Genomic DNA, 20,467 nt, shown 5'->3' with positions numbered 1-20,467 from the left:
GCTGTTGCTTAGTATTCATCATGTGATTTTTAAAAATCTAATATATATGTATTTTTGTTTTTCTGCTCCAGGTTCTTATAAAGCAGGGGTTGGGTATCTCCAGTCCTTAAGGGTTTTTACAGTGTCAGTCACTTGGTAATTTAATGATACCTGAAACATGGGGCACGTGACTTGAAGACCATTACAGTTGACGGGTAATAGCTTCAGCCATTGAAGCCCACTGGGACTGAGGTTGCTCACCCCCTGTTCTTCCACGCAGTCACACAGCCTTCTTTCATTTATTTGATTTGCCTGAGAGTTGAGCTTCTGCTACACCATACAGCCACGCTGCATGTCTCTCCACAGCTTGGGTGCTATTTGGCTCGTCCTCCTGCCATGGCTGGGCGACTGAGGTGCATTCCTGCTTCCTAAATGCCCTTTCCACAAACATGCACCATATTTACAGTGCCGGACTGTGTTCTGCTTTTCCAAAGAGACGTTTAACCAAAAAAAAACATCTGAATTGAAAAGTATTTGATCTCTTGGAGTAGAAGCGGAAAATGGTCATGCTGTGAACTGAAGGAATCAATGGTAAATAACGATACCAAAAAGCTAATTCTGCACGCTGTTGATTCTGAAGAATGCGTATGGTCACTGGCTGGGATTATTAATAGCTAAGTACTAAATATCACCAGTGATTCCCCTCTACTGTGCTCTTCCTGTGCACAGTAGGGCTTGAAATGTATGGCTTTTAATAACCAACTAACCCTCTGAGGGAAAGTCTGCAGGCGGCAGGCTCCATTGCACTCATGAGGTGGTTAGTGGCCAGTGCCATTGCAGTGTGATCAGTTCTTCTTCAGCATGATGACTTGCTCGCTTCTCCTTGTGTAGAGAACCATCACATTAGGCGCTGGTGATCGTCAGGTGATCCAGACTCCCATCAATGACTCTCTGCCTGTCAGCGGCTGCAGTGTCGCCCTGCTCTTCAGACAGCTGGGTAAGAACCATCAGCATCTCACCATTCAGCTTCAGGAAAGGGGATTGGTGATATGACATGTTGATGGTTTGGATGGTTGTTTTTCATAACGTTTTGGAAACACTCTGAAAACCAGCTGTACTTGCCATCAAAAGCCATTGTAGATCCATAAATGAATGGACATCATACTACATTGTCTTGCAGATCTTTGTGCAATTGGTGATGGTGGGTTAGTCATTCATCTTTAAGCGCCTCTACTTCCAGGTATCGTCAACGTCCTCTGCCTGTTCTGTGCCACCCTTACGGAACACAAGATCCTTTTCCTGTCAAGTAGCTACAATCGGCTCACAGATGCCTGTCGAGCTCTTCTGGCTATCATGTTCCCGCTGAAATACAGGTGTGTGGAGGCCCTGGGTAGCCGTCAGATCTGCAGCTCAGTCCTCTTCTCTGTAGTATCATTTCCGAATGAGATTCTTGTGTTTTCAGTTTGTTTAAAGCTCCCTTTGTAATGTTGCATGTTTAATGGAATAAAAAGAAGGCTAATGTAGATCCGTGTTTACAAAATACAACAATTGGAGGCTCCCGATTTGCTAAGGATGACTGCTACGCGTTACCATTCTCTGTGCTGATTAACTCTTATTGATGTTGTGAAGTCCCTGCAACTGCCATTGATTTGAATTAAATCCTAATGTAAGCTTGAGAGCCTTTGAGAAGTCTGAGGCTGGCGCATGGCATTCAGTGTGTGCACTACTTCCTCTCTACCCCTAGCTTCACGTACGTCCCCATACTGCCAGGGAAGCTGTTGGAGGTTCTCAGCACTCCCACACCCTTCATCATCGGGGTCAACTCCACCTTCCGCTCTGAAACACAGGAGCTGGTCAGTGTTTCACTTCCACACCCCGCTTTGCTCATACTGTAAACACTATTGGTGCATCACATCAGTAAATTGAACAGTGCACAATAAGCCTTCTAATATTGAAATTCTGGACACTTGGGTGTTGATGGAGTAACAAGCAAATATTGCTCTGGTTTGCTTTTGGCTCTGATTTCTGCACACCTTCAGCTGATGCCGCACTACAATCCATGTTTGCTATTTCAGCTCAAAATCATAGCTTTGTAACTTTTAATGCTTCCTAAAGAACAAGAAACGTTTTTGAATGGAATATCTTTTGCCAGATGAAACGACAATTTGTTTCACCAAAGCTGTGGTCTGGAGCCAGTTCATTCCTTCAGGACCTTGATGCATGCAGTCAAATGTTTTTATATTTCAACCACAAGCTCGTCCTGTTCTAGTCAATGGCTGATTTACAGATTTTCCTTTCTATTGCCCCTGCTTTTATTAACTTAAACCCTTGTGGTGCCTATGGGGATCCCTGTTGTTTTGCCAGCTCACCTGCAGGGCACCTCAGTGTCTGGCTGTCAGCTGATGGGGTTTTGATGTTTACTGGGAAGTGCTGAAATTAACAGCGATGGAGGTGAACTGAGTTTGGCTGCCTAGTGAAAGTGTTGTATCCCTTAGCTGGATGTGATCATCGCTGACCTTGATGGGGGCACCGTGACGATCCCAGAGTGTGTCCACGTCTCCCTGCTTCCTGAGCCCCTGCTGCAGCAGACGCAGTTGGCCCTCTCCATGGTAACTGCCGTGCCACAGCTATTGTACCCTATCATATGGTACAGGATGTTTTTTTCTTAGTTTTTCCATGGGAGTCTTATGCGGGGACATTCGAATATTCTCAGCGGTATCCAATCGCCATCACTGTCTGGTTTGCAACTGCAGAGAGAGGTTCTGTGTTTATTATTTAAAACGACTGGGAAACTCTTTAACACCTAAAGAGAAAGTCACCCTCGCTATTTTTTTATTTTTTTTGTAATGTTTGGAGAACAATAATGAATACTTCTGCAGCCTGTCTGTGTAGCGTGCATTTCTGTTTTATGTGGGATTTGTGGTGTCTCTCCATGCACTGGCACAGACCACAAGGTAGAGGAACAGTTAGAGCAAGGGTTCTGACAGTGTAATCGAGGGTCATGAGCTGGGGACAGAAACAGAAGTAAAATTAATCATCCTTTCATGTCCTCTGCAGAACACCGTGACGGTGTTTATGTGAAATTCAAAAAGGGAAAAAAAAATGTACAATTTCTAAAGTGTTATGCGAGCCATTCGTTGGCTAAAAGCACCACATTGTTGGAGCTTTGATGAACACTGTTTGGCACAATTCTGTATCATGATTAGATTTATGCTTAAAGCACATTAGTACCTCAATTTACCTGAATTTGGATGATGGTGCTTAAGCTGTGTGCTCTGTTAGCTCTGATAGGCAGCCATTTTGATGCTATGTCTTTTTTTAATAAGAGCTGCTCCTCCCATTAATGCTGCAGTACTGTCTGTAGGTCACTTCTCAGCAGTATTGTGCGGGTGTGAGTGAATTGAATTCACCAAGCGCCAAGTCTTTGGGAAATTGTCCGGTTCCGGTACTTTAGTTGAAGATGCAATACCAATGATTGCTCTTTCATAAGACATGAGTTTGGTCATGAATCCATTTCCTGTCGGCTTGGGTGGCCTTTCTGTGTTTCGGTGCTCTATAGGCCAACCGTTCTCAGCAGAAAACAGTTCCGCCTGAATCTGCATTCCACTCACGTGGTCGGCCATCGTTTCTCATGGTATACGCATGGCTTTAAGGTGTTTCTGCTGCGTTCTAGGTGCTGGATCCCGAGCTGGATGTGGCTGATCATGCTTTTCCGCCCTCCTCCTTGCAGCCCTCCTCACTGAAGATCCAGGTAATCTTCCTCACCCCATCAGCCCCCCCAGCAAAACCAAGACTGCATGTTTCCCTCCTGGTTTTCATCATGGTTCTGCTTTGTATAAAAAATACAGGGATATAAATATCTGCTGCATTTTGACAGCTGAAGGTTCAGTTTTGACCTAACTGTGTGTAATACTTCTCCTCCCAATCAAACTACTTCCTGGTCTTTATCTTACAGCTGCCGTGTAGTAAATTGATTGAGGGCCTGGAGGGAGTTGTAAAGTTGGCTCCAGCATGCATGGTTCTTCAGCTACTCCCACCATGACCTTTTCTCTTCTTGTCGACCCACATCACAGGACAAGGAGATCCGCGCCGTGTTCCTGTGGCTGTTCGCTCAGCTGCTCCAGGGCTACCGCTGGTGTCTGCATATCATTCGCATCAACCCCGAGCCCGTCATCCGCTTCCACAAGGTACTGTCTTAGCTGCCGGCAGCTAAGCTAGCACATTGGCTTGTGCCAGTGTCGGCTTCGTATGTTCTGAAACGTCCTCGTGATGGGAAGACCATCAGCAGCCCAGAGCCCCTATTTGCAGCCTATCCGCTAAGCCGTGACAGTTTTAGGTGACATTACTTTGACACTACTTTGAAACCTTGCCCAGTCAGTTTTCAATTCCCATATTTTTTTTTTTATATTTTCCCCCCTTCCCTGGAGTGACAAACTGATTTGAAGAAGGTTGAGTGTCTGTCATGTCTGCCTTTCCATCAGACGGGAAGCACGGCCCTGATTATCTCCATCTTCCTTTCAGGCTGCTTTCCTAGGCCAGCGGGCGCTGACAGAAGACGACTTCCTCATGAAGGTGCTGGATGGCATGGCCTTCGCGGGCTTCGTGTCGGAGAGAGGGCCTCCATACAGGACCACGGACCTGTTCGATGAGGTGTGAGCTCAAACAGAGGTCTCCGGGATGTCTCTCAATTTAAATGAATGCTGTGTTTATACTTGGAACCGTAGGTTGATGAACGCACCGTAAACTTTCTTCTGGGACGTACGTGGCTATCTGAAGATGAGCTTTGCTAAAGCATGAGTTAAAGCATCCTGACTCTAGCTTGTTGCCCCCCCCCCCCCCCCCACCAGCTTGTCGCCAGTGGAGTGGAACGTATCCATCTAGAGGAGGCTGACACACATAAAGTGATGAGCCACGTAAAGGAGCTGGGCGAGCAGCTCTACAAAAACGTACGTGCCGTCCTGGCTGGACCTCCGCGCCTCACAACTGTTGTTTCAACAGTCACATGCATATTTCTGTCTAGTAATAACATGTGAAGTCAGCTGTTTTATCATCATCTATCATTCACACAGTTAACTACGTCTGGGGCTCCTTTTCACTGTTTTGCGTTGAACGATTATCCCTAAGGCAGTGTGAGAAATGGCTATAAAGTGGGTTTATTGCTCTCTTGACAACTGGCCAGCCAAACTACATTGCGACATCCTTGCTGTGTTATTCAGTGCTGGACTGTCCCTCTTTAGATGTTTAGAATGACCTTTTCAGTAATTAATTAACTGTCTGTTTACTTCCCGTTCCCGGCATGTGTTTCTGTTTTGGTTCAGGGGCTTTACACATAGTCCTCGGGCCCCTCTGGGGTATCGCCCCCAGCCTCGTTCCTGCTTGTTCCTAAATTGGTCATCGTTTGACGACTTCCCAGGCTAGATTTTGGTTTTTCTGAAGTGGGGGTTAAGAGTCTTGGCAAGGGGCTTGGTGCGGCCATCAGTCTGTGGGCCCCCAAGGTTTTGAACCGGCAACCTTCCAATCACGGGCACTAACCTGCAGACACATACAACGCCCAGTTTAAGCGTAGTGATGGCTTGGACAGAAAGAGTACCCCTTCTAGGCCAGACAGGGCTTACTTTCAGACATGCTGAAGATTGTCACTCAGCTACTCTTTTGTGGATAAAGAATATAACTGTGTTTTGGAAATGCGATGGCCACAGAGACCAGTGCTGGCTAGCAGTGAAATCAGCTTGATGTTCTGCATGAGAAGTGACTGGTGTTTTGGTCCTGGCCTCCAGGAGAACCCATACCCAGCTGTGGCTATGCAGCGGCCCCCTGAGGGCTCCCAATTCCGCGTCCCCCAAAAGACCTTCCCACACCTGGATGAGGTCACCGTGCAACTCTTCATCGATCACGCTGCCGCCAAGCTGATGGACTCTCCCCCCGCTGTCAAGGTGGAGGTGAAGCACATGGTGCCTTCGGGGCCGCCCCTGGGTGCGTACCGCCTGGTCTTCAGGGGGCAGAGGGCTTCTGTCATGTATTGTTTCTGCAGCATCTCAGTTCATTTGGAACCTGCTGTCATAAGCAGGTTTAAATTTGACACATTGGCTAAATGTGAGTTCCCATAAGCATGGTATATTCATGTTCAGTGTTCTCGAATCATATGTTTCAATGAATGAATGAACAAAATGAATGAATGTTACATTTTATGTAGCAATTTTCAAAACACCCAAAAGCACTTTACAGAACCAACGGGGAGCCACTTCAGCCGCCACCACTGTGTAGCCCCCACCTGGATGATGCGATGGCAGCTATTCCGTGCCAGTACGCTCACCACACAGTAGTTAAGGTGGTGAAGAGGCAGGACAGAATTCACCTATTAGATATAATTATTAGATATAATTAGATATAGATTTAGGAGGACGGATTTGTTAGGGCCACAGTGGGCAGTTTTATCCAGGACATCAGGGTACCAGCCCTAGTCCTCTGAAAGATGCCCAGGGATGTTTTATGACCTCAGAGAGTCTGGAGCTCGGTTTTATGTCTCATCCAAAGGACAGCACCATTTTTACAAAACATTGTCCCCGTCACTGCACTGGGGCACTGGGATCTACACAGACCACAGGATCTTTTGGTCACACCAGCACTTCTTCCAGTAGCAACCCAGCTTTCTTAGTTGATCTCCCATCCAAGTACTGGCCAGGGCCAAACCAGATGGACTACTTAGTTTGAACTGCTGGTGGTATGACTGATAGACATTTACCAAGCAGAAACGTTATTGAGCCCCCCAGGTAAAGGTACAAAATCGCTCTTCTAGGTGATACTGTGGACCGAAATGGAAGCACCCTCGCCAACAGCGCCCGCAGGTTGGAGGTGGTCCGGAACTGCATCACCTACATCTTCGAGAACAAAATGCTGGAAGCCAAGAAGGTGAGCAGTCATCGTGGGATTACACTTGCCTGGGAAATCCCTGGGCGATACCTGGCCAAGTTTGATTTGGAATTGTCCGGAAAAACCCAAAAACACTTCAGGATGCATCAAGCGAGTATAAAAGCTGTGCACGTGCCAGCCTCGAAGCTTTGAGTCTTGTGAAATAAGCTTTGCAGGTGTTCTGCAGCTAAGTGAAACAGATCATGGCACTTGTGGTTCTGGCCGGTGTACTTTGTGAAACTGGAAAGCATCGCTGTTAGTATGACTGTAACCCTGGTGCAATGTCAAGCAAGTGACTGCATACTGGAAAACTCTGGACTGTATTTCCAGTTAAGCAACTGAATCGTTAATCTCACGTATGACTGCAATCACCCGACCCTCCTTTGCAGCTCCTTCCGGCGGTTCTGCGGGCTCTGAAGGGCCGGACAGCCCGTCTGTGCCTGACCCAGGAGCTCCACCTACATGTGCAGCAGAACCGGGCCGTACTGGACGACCAGCAATTCGACTACATCGTGCGCATGATGAACTGCACGCTGCAGGTGGGCTTAGCACTCAGAGGGTCCTTTCAGGATTCCTCCATGATGTTTCTCCTGGAACACCATTGGCAGCTGTGTAGTTGAGGCACAGCTGTGTGAATAAACTGACCTAGAGTTCCACTGTGAGGCCTGGGTGTTGCTTTTTAATTATTGGCCAAATGCTGTATGACACTAATCAATGGGGTCCTCTGCAGGTTAAACAGGAATGAGTAATGCTCTTAAGGGAATCTCTCTGCTGGCCTTTGGCATTACTGTGAATCACTTCAGTATTGCATTTGTCTGTCTGCCCAGGATTGCTCAGTCATGGATGAACATGGAATTGCTGCAGGACTCCTGCCTCTGGTCACGGCGTTCTGCAGAGTAGGTGCACACTCGTGGCTTACTGTAGAATGAGGCAACATCCCATCCTTCATTAAATGGACCTAAGCGCTGTCTCTGTCTATTACAGAAACTGGGAGCAGGCGTCACCCAGTTTGCCTACAGCTGTGTGCAGGACCACATGGTCTGGGCCAACATGCAGTTCTGGGAGGCCATGTTCTATAGCGACGTCCAGAACCACATCCGAGCCCTCTATATGGACGTCGGGGACTCTGTAAGAACACAACCGGGTTCAGGGTCCGCTGGGTAGCAAGCCATCGGACCTGCACTTCACCGTGCACAGCTTAACTGTATTAAGGTTCTCCTCGTTCAGTAGACCGTTTGCATATATGACAGCATGAAAATATATTTCTGACCAATGTGCATATTTATAATGAAATTTTGTGCACCTGGTAACAAGGTATGCCGGAGTGAGATTAACGTTAGCATAGCTGTGCAAGAACTTGATCTGAATGAGATAGCAGCAAACAGTGATCTTTGTTCCGTGACCCAATCAAATTTCCACTTGGTAATCATTTCACCTAATCATCTCGGTCATTTAACAAGGAGTGTTTATTGTAATCAGATACTTCTGTAATTTGTTTACTGCTCTATAGATTTAAAAAAATCTGATTATATGGATTGTTTCACTGGAATCAGAGTGTTTTCTGAGCTTGCTGCCTTCCTTTGTGTCCCAGGATCCATCATCAGTGGCGCAGGACAGCCGCTCTGCCCTGGAGATCGCCTCGGAGCAGCGGCGGCTGTGGTCCATGCTCCCCAAGGACAAGCAGCAGGAGCTGGTGCAGAAGGAGGAGAGTACCGTGTTCAGCCAGGCCATCCATTACGCCAACCGCATGAGCTACTTGCTGCTGCCGCTGGACACCAGCAAGAATCGACTGCTGCGCAGCTCAGGCCTGGGCGACGTGGAGAGCGTCAGCAACAGCTACGTCACCAACAGGTATGGCCGGGTGCAGAGGCCACACTCTGTTTGAGGAATTCGCGAGGCTCCTCTCCCCGGGGCACGGCTGATATTCTCGATCCTCAGCATCGCGGGGAGCATGGCCGAAAGCTACGACACAGAGAGCGGCTTCGAAGACTCGGAGAACTCCGATGTGGCCAGCTCGGTGGTGCGCTTCATCACTCGCTTTGTTGACAAAGTGTGCAATGAGAGCGGGGTGACCAATGATCACCTAAAGGCCCTTCACACCATGATTCCAGGTAGGCCAGGTTGAGTGCACCAGAGGGTGGCGCTGGAGAGCTCATGTATGGGTGACACAGTGGTCGGAATGATCCAACCATGTACATCACTGATGTATTTTCTCCATCGTTCATCCGTTAATTTTAGATGTTTGAACTTCATTCTTCAGGAGTACATGTATGAGTGTCTGTGAGTAGCTGTGTGCATCGCCGAGATAACGCACTGTCCTTCCCCTCTTTGTAGATATTGTTCAGATGCACATCGAAACTTTGGATGCTGTCCACAGGGAAAGTAAGAGACTGCCCCCCATACAAAAGGTAACCAATTCATATTTTTACGTAAGACTGGACAGAGGCACGTAGAACACAAGGTCCCCCTCCCCCCCATCTGCTCAGAGTCAAGTAGGTAGTCAGGTATGTCTACATGGCTGCATGGTGTGACTGACTGAGCAGTGCATGCAGGTTGTTGACCTTGAAATCTTGGCTATCGTTTCTCCTTTCAGGGTTCCCTTTACTCTGAGGAGTTCTCTACTCACTGTTGGACAGTGCTGATAGTGGGGCTCTCAACTTTAAAAAAAAATTTAATAAAAAATTCCAGCAGAGCTAGAATATCTGTTCAGTAAACTTTTTGGGACTATTTGTTTTATTGTCTTAAGTCTGTTTCAGATTAAGCAGTGCCAGTCTTACAAGAAAGACTAGACTTGGAAGGGATATGTTGGTTTCTGGTTTGACACGGAGTGCCTCAGTTTCACTTTGTGAAAAAATGTTATTACCTTGTTAAAAGATTTAGAAAATGCAGACATGCCTTCTGAAGATAAGAGAGACAATAGTTTTCATCTGCCTCAGAGCTAGACAGGTTACTCTTGGGACTTCCCTTTTTTCATAAGCAAGCACCGCTGACACTGGTACAATCCAGTGCTGGGTCAGCATCGGATGGAGACGGCTGTGTCACTGGGCTCGACATTTTTGCATGCTTGAGGAATTGAGTTTAGAGCAGTTCAGAGTTCAGCCCCTAAACACAACTGGGAAAGGCCGTTATAGGCATTACTGCCTTATTAGGCTCCAGCACCTCCCAACATGTGCATTAGCCAGAACTCATTGTGTGATATCTGCAGTGAATTTCTGTGAACATCCTCCCAACAGTGAACCTCCAATTTCGATTTTCCTTTATTGTGTGATGTGGAATTAAATTTCTGCCTTAGCCTCTAATGTTTCTGTGCATTTCTAAGACTCGTTTGTTAGCACTGAAATGCTGAGCATGTTACCTGGAGGAACCATATTGTTCTGACATTTTTCCCACTAACCAGATTATATTTTTGGTATTAGTTTAAAATTTAAACCAGATAACGGCTTTTCAGCTTTGAAAATATTTTAATACTCAACTTTCAGTGCAATACACATTAAGAAGCTGCATTTTATTCTTTGCTTGCTTTCCTATGCACATTTACTTATTCACATTCTAAGATCAGGATTCCGACAGTGATTCATGTTTGTTCTGAATTCAGTTTACTTTTTGCAGCAATAACAATAATCTCGCAAAAATTCCTGACATGTTTTCTAGTCTTTGTGTGCTTCGTCGGGTAATGGCCGCTGTTCCTCCATCAGCCCAAGCTCCTGAGGCCCAGTCTTCTGCCAGGCGAGGAGCTGATGATGGAAGGCATGAGGGTTCACCTGATCCCAGATGGGCGGGAGGAGGCCACAGGCCTCATGGGGGGGCCACCCCTGCTGCCCGCTGAAGGAGCCGTCTTTCTCACCACCTATAGACTCATTTTTAAGGGAACCCCCAACGACCCCCTCGGTGAGTCCCGTGTAAAGGCAGTTTGAACCTCGCTCTTCCTCCAGGAGACATGTAAAATACGGGAGTCACCTGGTCCTCTGTGCCTCTGTCTGCAGTCGGGGAGCAGGTGGTGACGCGGTCCTTCCCCATCGCCTCCCTCACCAAGGAGAAGAAAATCTCTGTCAATATACCCATGGACCAATTCATCCAGGAGGGTCTGCAGCTCCGCTCCTGCACCTTCCAGGTAGCTTGAAGTTGCTCTGCTTAAGTAATTTTGAACAATGCTAACTGTATTTTAAGAACCATTACACTCAAACATTTGGTGATGCTTAAACCTAGCTTAGTTTAAAAGTTTGCTAATGAAGCTGTTAATTGATTGGATGAAGCCCATTGATACTTAAGGTCCCTAGAAATTTTATTTTATTTCAATGTGTGACTGGTATAGTGACACTTTCAGCCAGTTATTGTAGTTACGCCCCTTCATCCACTTGTCCTTCCGCCATGCTCCCGTTCAAGGAAATCCTCACTCTCCAGCCTTTCATCATCCCAACAGATCATGGCGTTAGTGTCTAATAAATAAATCAGATCCATGTAATGTGTTTCCATTTCAAGGAGCCATTTAGGCGCCTTGCTGGTCTTCATATAATGCATGTCTAGCAACTTAGAACATTTTTCTGCTGCTTGCTCCACCCCATTCGCAGCTGCTGAAGATCGCATTCGACGAAGAGGTTGCCTCGGACCTGGCGGAGGTCTTCCGGAAGCACCTGCACAAGCTCCGGTACCCCCAACATGTCAACGGCACCTTCGCCTTCACCGTGGGCCAATCGGGCAAGATGGTGGTGGAGCACAAGCACAAGGACAAGAATCAGTCTTTGAAGTAAGATGGAGAGACTGCATGTGGAGCCGTCATGATGACTCCGGCCCACACCTGTGCCGACAGAGCTCCATCCGAGTCTGCCAGGCACACTGGCTGTTCTCATGTCTCACTGCTCTGTAACACATGCGCTCCTGAATCTTTCAGTGGTGGTGTGAGGAATGGCTGGTTTAAACATCTCCCAAATCTTTAGTTAATGTCTTATTTAATTTTAATGTGTGGCCTGCCAACAGGAAATACATACTGCATAATGTTCGTGCATAATTTAACCCATCTTTGAAGCACCGTGTTAATGGTTAACAGTGTTGTTGAAATTCAGTGTACTTCAATCACATGCCGTTTGCTTGTCTACAAAGACAAAGTTTTTCTCCTTTTACCAAATCAGGTGCCCCGAAATAGCGCGGCTGATCGTCAGCCACCATGCTGTAATAATCGGCGTGATGCGCATCTTGTGTGTGTTTATGCCTCAGCTCTTGGCAGACGAGCGAGCCGCTCCACGGCATCAAGTCCGGCGTTTACACGCTGGCCCGTTTGAGCTCCTCCACTACGTAAGGCCGCTACAGGCACTCCGCGCACATTCCCTCTCTCCTTACTCCCTTCCCGGGCTGCCACGGAAAGAACACTAGTACTGGCGCTGAATTATTCATGGCAGAAAAATGTCATGCCTCATCTATCTATTTTTTTTCCGTTCGCCAGTGTGGCACAGCCATTTAAATGCAGGAAAAAGAAAAACCCTCTGCATAAATTACCCGTAGAGCTTCACAGGAAGTGCAGACGTGTAACTTTATACATTTATAAAGATTACTGGGATATTCGGAAACAGAAGCACTGTGGATTGATGTCCGGACGTCTTTTCTGGAAAGGCTGACCTAAGCTATACCATTTAGGGCCATGTGATAAGTGCTCCCATTTCTGATGTGAAAATAATTACTGCTGACTGAACGTAACTTAATGCGTTTCTATGCAGACAAGCTGACACAATCCTTAGCTTAGCTTTTCCCCCCCACTTTTGCTTCTTGAATAGTTCATAATTATGAACAAAAAAGCATAGCTCTCCTGGGATCAGTCGAGCCGCAGTCCTGGCCCTCGATCCATGTCAGTACTAGTGGTCTAGCCCAGGCCTGGTGATCGCTTCGGTGTCTGGAGCCTCTCCAGTGACCTGATAGCACTGCATGACCTGACACACCTCCATCTGTCTCACCACCAAAGCGCTGCTCTTCCGGGCACTGTACACACTGGAGGCTCAGTCTGTGTGTCCACCCTGAGCTAGTGGCATGTGCAGTCAGTGCACCCGTGGGCTGTGAGCAGATGGGTCCTGACCCACACGGTGTTTTATCAGCTCTTGGGTGTGGGTGTGAAACCTGGTCGTCTTTTACTTCTCTCGGATGGCCCAGCGTTTCCTGTTTTACCTCAGCCTTGTTTCCTCCCTGACCTTCTCTCGCTCGAGGCTGCGTACTCAAGCGCAGACTGTGTCACTTCCTTTGCACGGCCTGTCGAGACGGCTGTCTGGAGAGCTACTGCCCCCTGCTGCTTGGAGGGCTTTGTTCTCTCCTCTCCGAACATTGCTCTTCCCGGTACTGCCTGGAGCCTCAGTGGGATTCTCCTGTCCCGCAGAACACTCTCTAAGAGCCTGGTGAAGACTGCCAAGAAGACCATTGGCCGGCAGTACATGACGCGGAAGAAGTATCAGGCCCCAACGTGGGAAACCCGGGGCAGCGTCCAGCCACAGCTGGATGAGGACGAGATCTCCGGTATGTCTCCTGCTGTAAACATCCTGTTTCTGCTCGTTATGACCTTTCATTACCCAGTGTCTTCATTCCTGCACGAGCGTCAATGAGCTTGGCAGACATCACCAGCCTCAGGCAAAAGCCTCAAATAAATCTGAACGTGCCCCCGATGATTTCATTGGCTCAGACGTTGTAAAAACCATTCTCGCATTTTCAGAATTCCATACATCAGAGCAGTCCTAGTCCAGGACTGCATCTTCCAAAACCTTTGTAGGGCTATGTAGGGGTGTACGATTTGACAATACTAGATCAGGAATGATTAAAATGTCTCCATGACCTGCCTTTATGGAGTGATGGTTATGATCGTGCTACAGTGCACTGTATGTCCGTTGCAGTTCTGTGGCTCATACACACATTTTAAAGTAGTTTTCTCAGTCAAATCCTTTTCGACACACCAATAAACAGTAGGTAGTGCTTCGGATTTCTTCCTCTCACTCTTTTAAGCCAAAAAGTGCAACATATAACATATTTCCTATTTAGCCACAGAGCAGCATGGATGACATGGTCCATGGATTTGGTCCCTAAAAAGAATTCCATGTCAGTAATATAGAAATTGTTTAGGTTTTCCAAAATCGACACAGGGCAAAAGGTTATTTGCAACATTTGCAAAGACAAGATTCACACGTTGGAAGGCAGCACAGCAAACCTTTTTAACTGATTAAAAAAAAAACCCAAGAGAGTATGCTGAGTGTGTGTTTCTTTTCGGTTTTGTCTGAAGGGCTATATTTTTTCTAATGGGGAATTTTAGATTGGTTGTCCTGTTTAGTTGCAAAATAAACTTAAAAACCAACGTGAGAATCATGATATGATTGTGGATCATGATCCTACCTGAAAAAAATCGAAATATTTTTGCCATATTCCCCACCCCTAGTGCTATGATATTCAGAGAAGGACTTAAAGAGGGGCAGTATTATCTCTGTACTGTGTAACAACGATCATATTTCAGTTATTTTAGGGGGGTGTCGGGGTGGAAGCAGAGTGGGTGGATCCTCGGACCGTTGCACCTGATGTCTTAAGATTCTAGCGCTGGCTTCATCTGGTGTTCTGGGTACTGCTAGTTTCAACTCATCTTAGAGTGAGTTTTAAGCAGTTTGTCTCCCCACTGTTATTCAGTGTCGGAGGAGGTGGAGCAGACCTCGCTCACCTTGTCGTCCACCATCAAGTCGTCGGACCGGCAGACCATGAGTGGCGTGGTGGAGCGGGCCTGCTGTCGGGACTACCAGCGCCTGGGCTTAGGCACACTCAGCAACAGCCTGACGCGCTCCAAGAACGAGCCCTTCCGCATCTCTACCGTCAACCGCATGTACACCGTGTGCCGGAGGTGAGCCCGGTCACTTGAGAGGCTGCCATCCTTCAGAATCATCATCTCGCTAGGCTTATTTATCTTCCAGTTCTTTCTGATGTTGCTAAAGTACTTCATTACATCAAGGTTGATGTGTCCGCTTCAGCCCAGCGGTCAGGCCCGTTCGGAGAGATTTAGCTCCGTCTGAGGTTACAGGATGTCAGACGATCTTTGTGTTTGAATGAGCACTCTCTTGGTTCAGCTACCCCGGGCTGCTCATCGTACCACAGAGCATCCAGGACCCCACCCTGCAGCGGATCTCGCGATGCTACCGACAGTGCCGCTTTCCAGTGGTCTGCTGGAGGAGCTCCCGCACCAAGGCCGTCCTGCTGCGCTCCGCCGGCCTCCATGCTAAGGGCGTGGTGGGCTTCTTCAAGTCCCCCAACACCCCCAGTGCAGGTGAGACCTCGTCTATGGCTCGAGACGCGTTCCCCTGTCCGCTGCCAGGGGAACATGTATCAAGGTTTGCATGTAGCCAACATGCTGTGGTTTGGGGCCCAATGAGAAGAAATGCTCCCCTAAAGGCACACAGTACTCCCACGGTATTTGTAGTGAAATCTGCGCTTTTGCGGAGCTTACCGACTTGGATGGGGCTTTCTCTGAAGTACTCTCAGGTGGTTGAGGTTTTGCTATTGTATCAAAAACCTGAGTATTTCTTGATGCGTACATAGATTTTTTTTTTCCTGAACATGAACTGTTACGTTCCCATCGTGCAGTATTTGGGTCTCCCACGACAACGATTCTCAGTACTGTTATTCTCCATAAAGGCCCCTCTCAAACGGACTCCACCAGCCTGGAACAAGAGAAATACCTGCAGGCCATCGTCAGCTCCATGCCGTCTTACTCGGACGCCAGTGGCAGGAACACGCTCAGCGGCTTCACCTCGGCCCACATGAGCGGCTCCGGTCAGCACCAGCGTCACTCCCATCCCAGTGGGTTCTGCCTGCACCAGTCTGTCTGAGGCATTTGGGTCACTTTCTGAAAACAACAATCAGTAAAACGAAACTGCATCTCATGAAACAGCCCTTAGAGACGCGCTGAGCATGACCTTCACATGGCCAGCCAGATACTTTTCCTGGGTTCGATATCAGACGCTAATGGGTGTTTGCCCCTCTGTGTCTGCTTACTGATTCCAGACTCGTCAGACAAAGTGAGGCAGCCCAAGATTGGCGCCCTGATGAAGCAGGTGATGGGGAGCAGGGAGGACACGCCTGGGACCTTCAGCAGAGGAGGTGAGGGCTCCCGTCTTGCTGTGTATCCTTAGGAGCGCCTGTATATTCCCAACTTGGTCTCCATGTGGGAGAGGAAGCAGTCACGTGTATATGATTGCTTTTCTAGCTAAACTTCGACCAGGTCAATTTTAATTTTTTTTGGGGAAGCCAAACATGAATTCACATGCTGTTCTATGAATCGATCCCACTAAATGTTCTTATTACCTCACTACAACTATTTTGTAAATGAGACAAATATCATCATGTTTGTAAGTGGGCCACTACTCATACTAATCCTGTTTGATTACAGAGCTTTATGTAAATGTATATTACTTGTGTTTCATTATTAAATATGTAGCTGGGACTACACACTAGTAAGTTGGAGCATGGAGGATGGGGTTATATTTTATTACCCCTCAAAGTGAGTGTTAAGGGTGGAGAGGCCAGCTTCTGTTACAGCCAGTAGGGTGGCGACAGTGTGTTTCCTGTGAGCAGCTGCACTGTTAGTAATGGGAGTCTCTATCCTGTTTAACATCAGCGCTAGGTCAGAGAGGGAGGGTAGTGTCCCTCTCTCACCCGAGAGCTTCAGGGAAGACCCGAAACCTTCCCAGAGGTATTGTGGACCAAGCAGGCCCCCGTGGCATGGAGTGAAATCTAACCAATCGGCTCTCTAACAGCAGTGTCGGCCCGTCTTAGCTGACGCCACAGTACTGCGAATCGTTGTTTGCCACTTTCAGGACTAACTTTGTGTTGTCCCGTGTTCACTTTGAGTAGCTTTAAATGTTGTGCTGAAATAGCAGCCAGCAGCTGCCAACATCAGATCTCTTTCCCTGTTTCTGATTTGTCTTTCTCAGAATGGCTGGTAATTGTGGTTTTTAGCGACCTTTTTCTTGTGGTGAAGTTTTTGGTTTCTCAGCAGTGTGGGGGGGACAGCAGTCATTTCCAATTTCCAGCGTCGAGTCCTTGACTGAGTCTTCTGTCTGTCCGTCCTGTGAGGTTTAAATGAGGCAGTCATGAAGAGTGAATGACACAGAGAAATGCATGGTAACAGGAAAGTGAAAGTGAAAGTCCCAACTCAAGAAAGCAAGTCTGTAGAATGCATTTGTGGAACTGGCGATGTTGACTTTCCCTGTCAGCATGTGTCCTTCCGACAATCTGCTGATACGCAGCTGATTGTATGCTGCCTCCATGTAACCTCAAGGACACTTACAGATAATACAGAGCTCTGTCAGCTGTTTAAACACAGAGAATGAGACACATTGGGTGAACTTCCTTCTTGAAAAGCATCAGAAGGACCTTGTCCACTATCCTGCCTGAGAACCACCAAAAACAGCTTTGGGTGCTGCTCGTCTGTGCCAAGAGTGTGGGTATAGACTGGCATTGTGTGGTCTTTGATTCCTGTATGTATGCGCCCCCCCCCCCCCCCCCCAGGCAAGTGGGGCAGCATTCGGAACAGCAACCGCCTGAGTACCTTCAACCCCGATGTGGGGAACAGGCTGGCCAGTAAGGAATCCCCCCAGGCCAATGGAGGGCCAACCGACACTCACTTCCTGCGACAGCAAAGAGCCTATCTCTACATCATCGGGGACAAGTCTCAGCTGAAGGTGAGCCGGCCCATCTTAGGTCTCAGGGCCCGGATATGTCAAAACTGAACTGCTGTGTCCGCAACTGAGGAAACGTACGCTGTGTGAAATTCTCAAGGAGACTGAGGTCTAAGCAGGTCTTGCAAAGCTGTCTGATTTTTGCTACCTACAGGGCACCAAGCAGGACTCCTTCCAGCAGTGGGAGGTAGTTCCCATTGAGGTGTTCGACGTGCGGCAGGTGAAGACCAGCTTCAGGAAGCTGATGAAGGCCTGCGTGCCCAGCTCCACCTCTACCGATCCCAACATGACCTTCTACCGGTGTCTGGAAGAGTCCGAGTGGATGTGTCTGGTAATGTTCACTCCCGGTTGATTTCTTTCGTGACTTTTTTCGTGATGCTCCCGTTGCTGTCCCTATATGCGTATGGTTTGTGAATCTGAGTGGATTATGACATATTTCACTTGTGCTCCCCCCCCCCCCCCCCCCCAGCTTCACAAGGTCCTGCAGGTGTCTGTGCTAGTAGTAGAACTCTTGGACTTGGGCTCCTCAGTTATGGTTAGCTTGGAGGACGGCTGGGACATTACCACCCAGGTAACCCAAAACCGCTGAAAGGGCACACTTGTGAGCCTCAGTCCATCCTTCACATGTTAAGTCATGCTACCGTTTAATAGTTTTATCGCCAGTTTGCACATGGGATGCAGTTCAGCCAGACATCATTGCCCTTTATCATGAGCCTTTTTCTGGATATTTACTTCTTGAGGGACCCCAAAGCTCTTCTTGGATGGGTTTGGTAATATCTGGTGCATATCCCCTAACCTCCTGCACACTTCCTATGGCATTTATTTGGTAGTAGGTTGGTTGTGGCAGTTCCTCTGCCTTCGCTTGGCTTCTGTAGGGGGCGCCGATGTGCTCAGCTCTCAGATGCCCCTTTCACCCCCTCCAGGTGGTCTCGCTGGTCCAGCTCCTGTCGGACCCGTACTACCGCACCTTCGACGGCTTCAGGTTGCTGGTGGAGAAGGAGTGGCTGTCATTTGGCCACCGCTTCAGCCACCGCGGCGCCCAGACGCTGGCCAGCCAAAGCAGCGGCTTCACGCCCATCTTCCTGCAGTTCCTGGACTGCGTGCATCAGGTGTGTGTGGGGGGGTCCTGACACCGTCTTCCATACGAGCGAAATGAGCTACCATCCTATTATCTGCAAATACCTCCCTTATTCCCTTATCTCTCTCTTCTCTTGGAAGTAGAATTTTCTATTCAATGGCATGTACAGCTGTTCTTTACTTCCAATTAAATTCCTTTCTATGTTGGAAAAAGTCATATTAATCTGCGTGTAAACTGAACTCATAAAATTTCATAGTTGTGTTCACATGCATGTTACTTCAGACTTAGGCAAGTGAATTGAAAGTTTTTAACTGACATTTGTCTATTAGCCTGTATTGCCTACTGTGCCTTTTTTGCATATTCAAGAAGTAATTTGAACGTTATATATGCCCACCCCCCCTCAGATTCACCTGCAGTTCCCTATGGAGTTTGAGTTCAGTCAGTACTACCTGAAGTTCCTGGCTTACCATTATGTTTCCAACCGCTTCCGAACTTTCCTGCTGGACTCCGACTACGAGAGGATCGAACTGGGTGAGGCGACTGAGTGTTAACGTCATTTGACTTGCAAAGGGATTTATTTGCCTAAAATTCCTTGGGGGTTTATTTAAAAGCTCAGCTAAGCATATGTTGTCTTTTTATTTGAGCTGGGTAGAAAGTACACTCTTAGGGGAATGGACAGTTTAAACTTGATTAGTATATTATGGTAGGCAGGAGTACTACAAGTGTATCATCTGTGCTGGATTGCTGTGGTGAAGCAAACGTCACGGTCTAACAGTGACCTGCTCAACCTGTAGGTGTGATGTATGAAGAAAAGGGCGAGAGGAAGAACCCGCAGGTTTACAAGTCAGTGTGGGATTACATCGAGCGACTCAATAAAAAGACACCGATTTTTTTCAACTACATGTATGCCCCTGAAGACGGCGAGGTGAGTCTCCTTACACCAGTTCAGCAACTTTCAACCCCTGACACCTGTCAGCCCTGTGTATTTCAGCTGCCCCCTGGTGGTAAAGTGGTATTACTGTCTTTCACCATCACCCTCCCTCCTTCCTCCCATATCCAGGTGCTGAAGCCCTACAGCTACATCTCCAACCTGAAGGTGTGGAGCTTTTACACAGAGGAGACCCTGTCAGAGGGCCCCTCCTATGACTGGGAGTTGGTACAGGGGAAGCCAGAACCTACTGAGGAAGGCGAGAAGACAGACAGCGCCGCCCCCCGGTCCCAGCGCAAGGTGGTCTGGCCCTGCTATGACAACCACATGAAGGTGGTCCCAGATGCCATAACCAAACTCTTCCAGGTCAGAACCCACCTGCCGACTGTCTCTCCCTGCCCCATGCCACCTTGCTCAAGTCAGGATTACCGGTGTCCTTAAGTCTCCTTAACCCTCTGGAGTCAGAGATCCCACCTGCGGAAACAAACCGAAATCTCAGCACACCATTTAAAAAAAAAAAAAAAAAAAAGACAAGTTTTTGTCATAGAAACATTTTAAAAAAACACCCCTGGAAATTTTCAAATATACATGGGAAGAAACTAAATATATTTTTTAGAGCTTTGTAAGGAGAATAAAAAGAACTGGAGTGTATGAGTCTGGAAGCAGCGCCGATCGCCCACCCATTTGCAAATGGCGCTATTCATATGATAACGATACGATAATCCTTGCAGATGTTACTGGGTCAAGAAAACACGTGAAAAGGCTCATAAAGACGAGCACATGTCTTGTTTACACTGGCTGAGGAGCTGCAGTCTTTTATTTTGTTATGTGAGAGTGATTTGTCACTGAGGAAATGTCATAGAAACGCATGGGACCGCAGTGTGGCGCCTT

General features: G+C 47.7%; 1 protein-coding gene across 9 annotated transcripts in view; it reads left to right on the top strand.

The window, feature by feature from the left end:
• Window positions 1-20,467, top strand: part of sbf1 (SET binding factor 1) — a 50,763-nt gene that overhangs the window by 25,532 nt on the left and 4,764 nt on the right. For 3 of the 9 annotated variants that reach the window (XM_049008307.1, XM_049008038.1, XM_049007721.1), the window contains 33 exons: window positions 871-976; window positions 1,220-1,352; window positions 1,724-1,832; window positions 2,475-2,588; window positions 3,653-3,730; window positions 4,053-4,166; window positions 4,501-4,629; window positions 4,827-4,925; window positions 5,757-5,952; window positions 6,776-6,888; window positions 7,278-7,427; window positions 7,716-7,784; window positions 7,873-8,016; window positions 8,480-8,739; window positions 8,827-8,999; window positions 9,223-9,296; window positions 10,584-10,776; window positions 10,872-10,999; window positions 11,457-11,632; window positions 12,100-12,177; window positions 13,244-13,380; window positions 14,530-14,737; window positions 14,961-15,157; window positions 15,526-15,690; window positions 15,895-15,990; window positions 16,508-16,582; window positions 17,401-17,573; window positions 17,725-17,901; window positions 18,040-18,141; window positions 18,494-18,679; window positions 19,053-19,179; window positions 19,443-19,573; window positions 19,709-19,942. In XM_049008307.1, the coding sequence (XP_048864264.1) occupies window positions 871-976; window positions 1,220-1,352; window positions 1,724-1,832; window positions 2,475-2,588; window positions 3,653-3,730; window positions 4,053-4,166; window positions 4,501-4,629; window positions 4,827-4,925; window positions 5,757-5,952; window positions 6,776-6,888; window positions 7,278-7,427; window positions 7,716-7,784; window positions 7,873-8,016; window positions 8,480-8,739; window positions 8,827-8,999; window positions 9,223-9,296; window positions 10,584-10,776; window positions 10,872-10,999; window positions 11,457-11,632; window positions 12,100-12,177; window positions 13,244-13,380; window positions 14,530-14,737; window positions 14,961-15,157; window positions 15,526-15,690; window positions 15,895-15,990; window positions 16,508-16,582; window positions 17,401-17,573; window positions 17,725-17,901; window positions 18,040-18,141; window positions 18,494-18,679; window positions 19,053-19,179; window positions 19,443-19,573; window positions 19,709-19,942 (4,644 nt within the window). The remainder of the gene's footprint in view (window positions 1-870; window positions 977-1,219; window positions 1,353-1,723; window positions 1,833-2,474; window positions 2,589-3,652; window positions 3,731-4,052; window positions 4,167-4,500; window positions 4,630-4,826; window positions 4,926-5,756; window positions 5,953-6,775; window positions 6,889-7,277; window positions 7,428-7,715; window positions 7,785-7,872; window positions 8,017-8,479; window positions 8,740-8,826; window positions 9,000-9,222; window positions 9,297-10,583; window positions 10,777-10,871; window positions 11,000-11,456; window positions 11,633-12,099; window positions 12,178-13,243; window positions 13,381-14,529; window positions 14,738-14,960; window positions 15,158-15,525; window positions 15,691-15,894; window positions 15,991-16,507; window positions 16,583-17,400; window positions 17,574-17,724; window positions 17,902-18,039; window positions 18,142-18,493; window positions 18,680-19,052; window positions 19,180-19,442; window positions 19,574-19,708; window positions 19,943-20,467) is intronic. The other 6 variants (XM_049008394.1, XM_049007947.1, XM_049007794.1 and 3 more) reach the window with 5 other exon arrangements.

The sequence above is a fragment of the Brienomyrus brachyistius genome, chromosome 1 (assembly GCF_023856365.1).
Source record: "Brienomyrus brachyistius isolate T26 chromosome 1, BBRACH_0.4, whole genome shotgun sequence".
Taxonomy (NCBI): Eukaryota; Metazoa; Chordata; class Actinopteri; order Osteoglossiformes; family Mormyridae; genus Brienomyrus; species Brienomyrus brachyistius.
The sequence above is the reverse complement of the archived record's forward strand: the minus strand, read 5'-3'. Positions and strand labels throughout refer to the sequence as shown.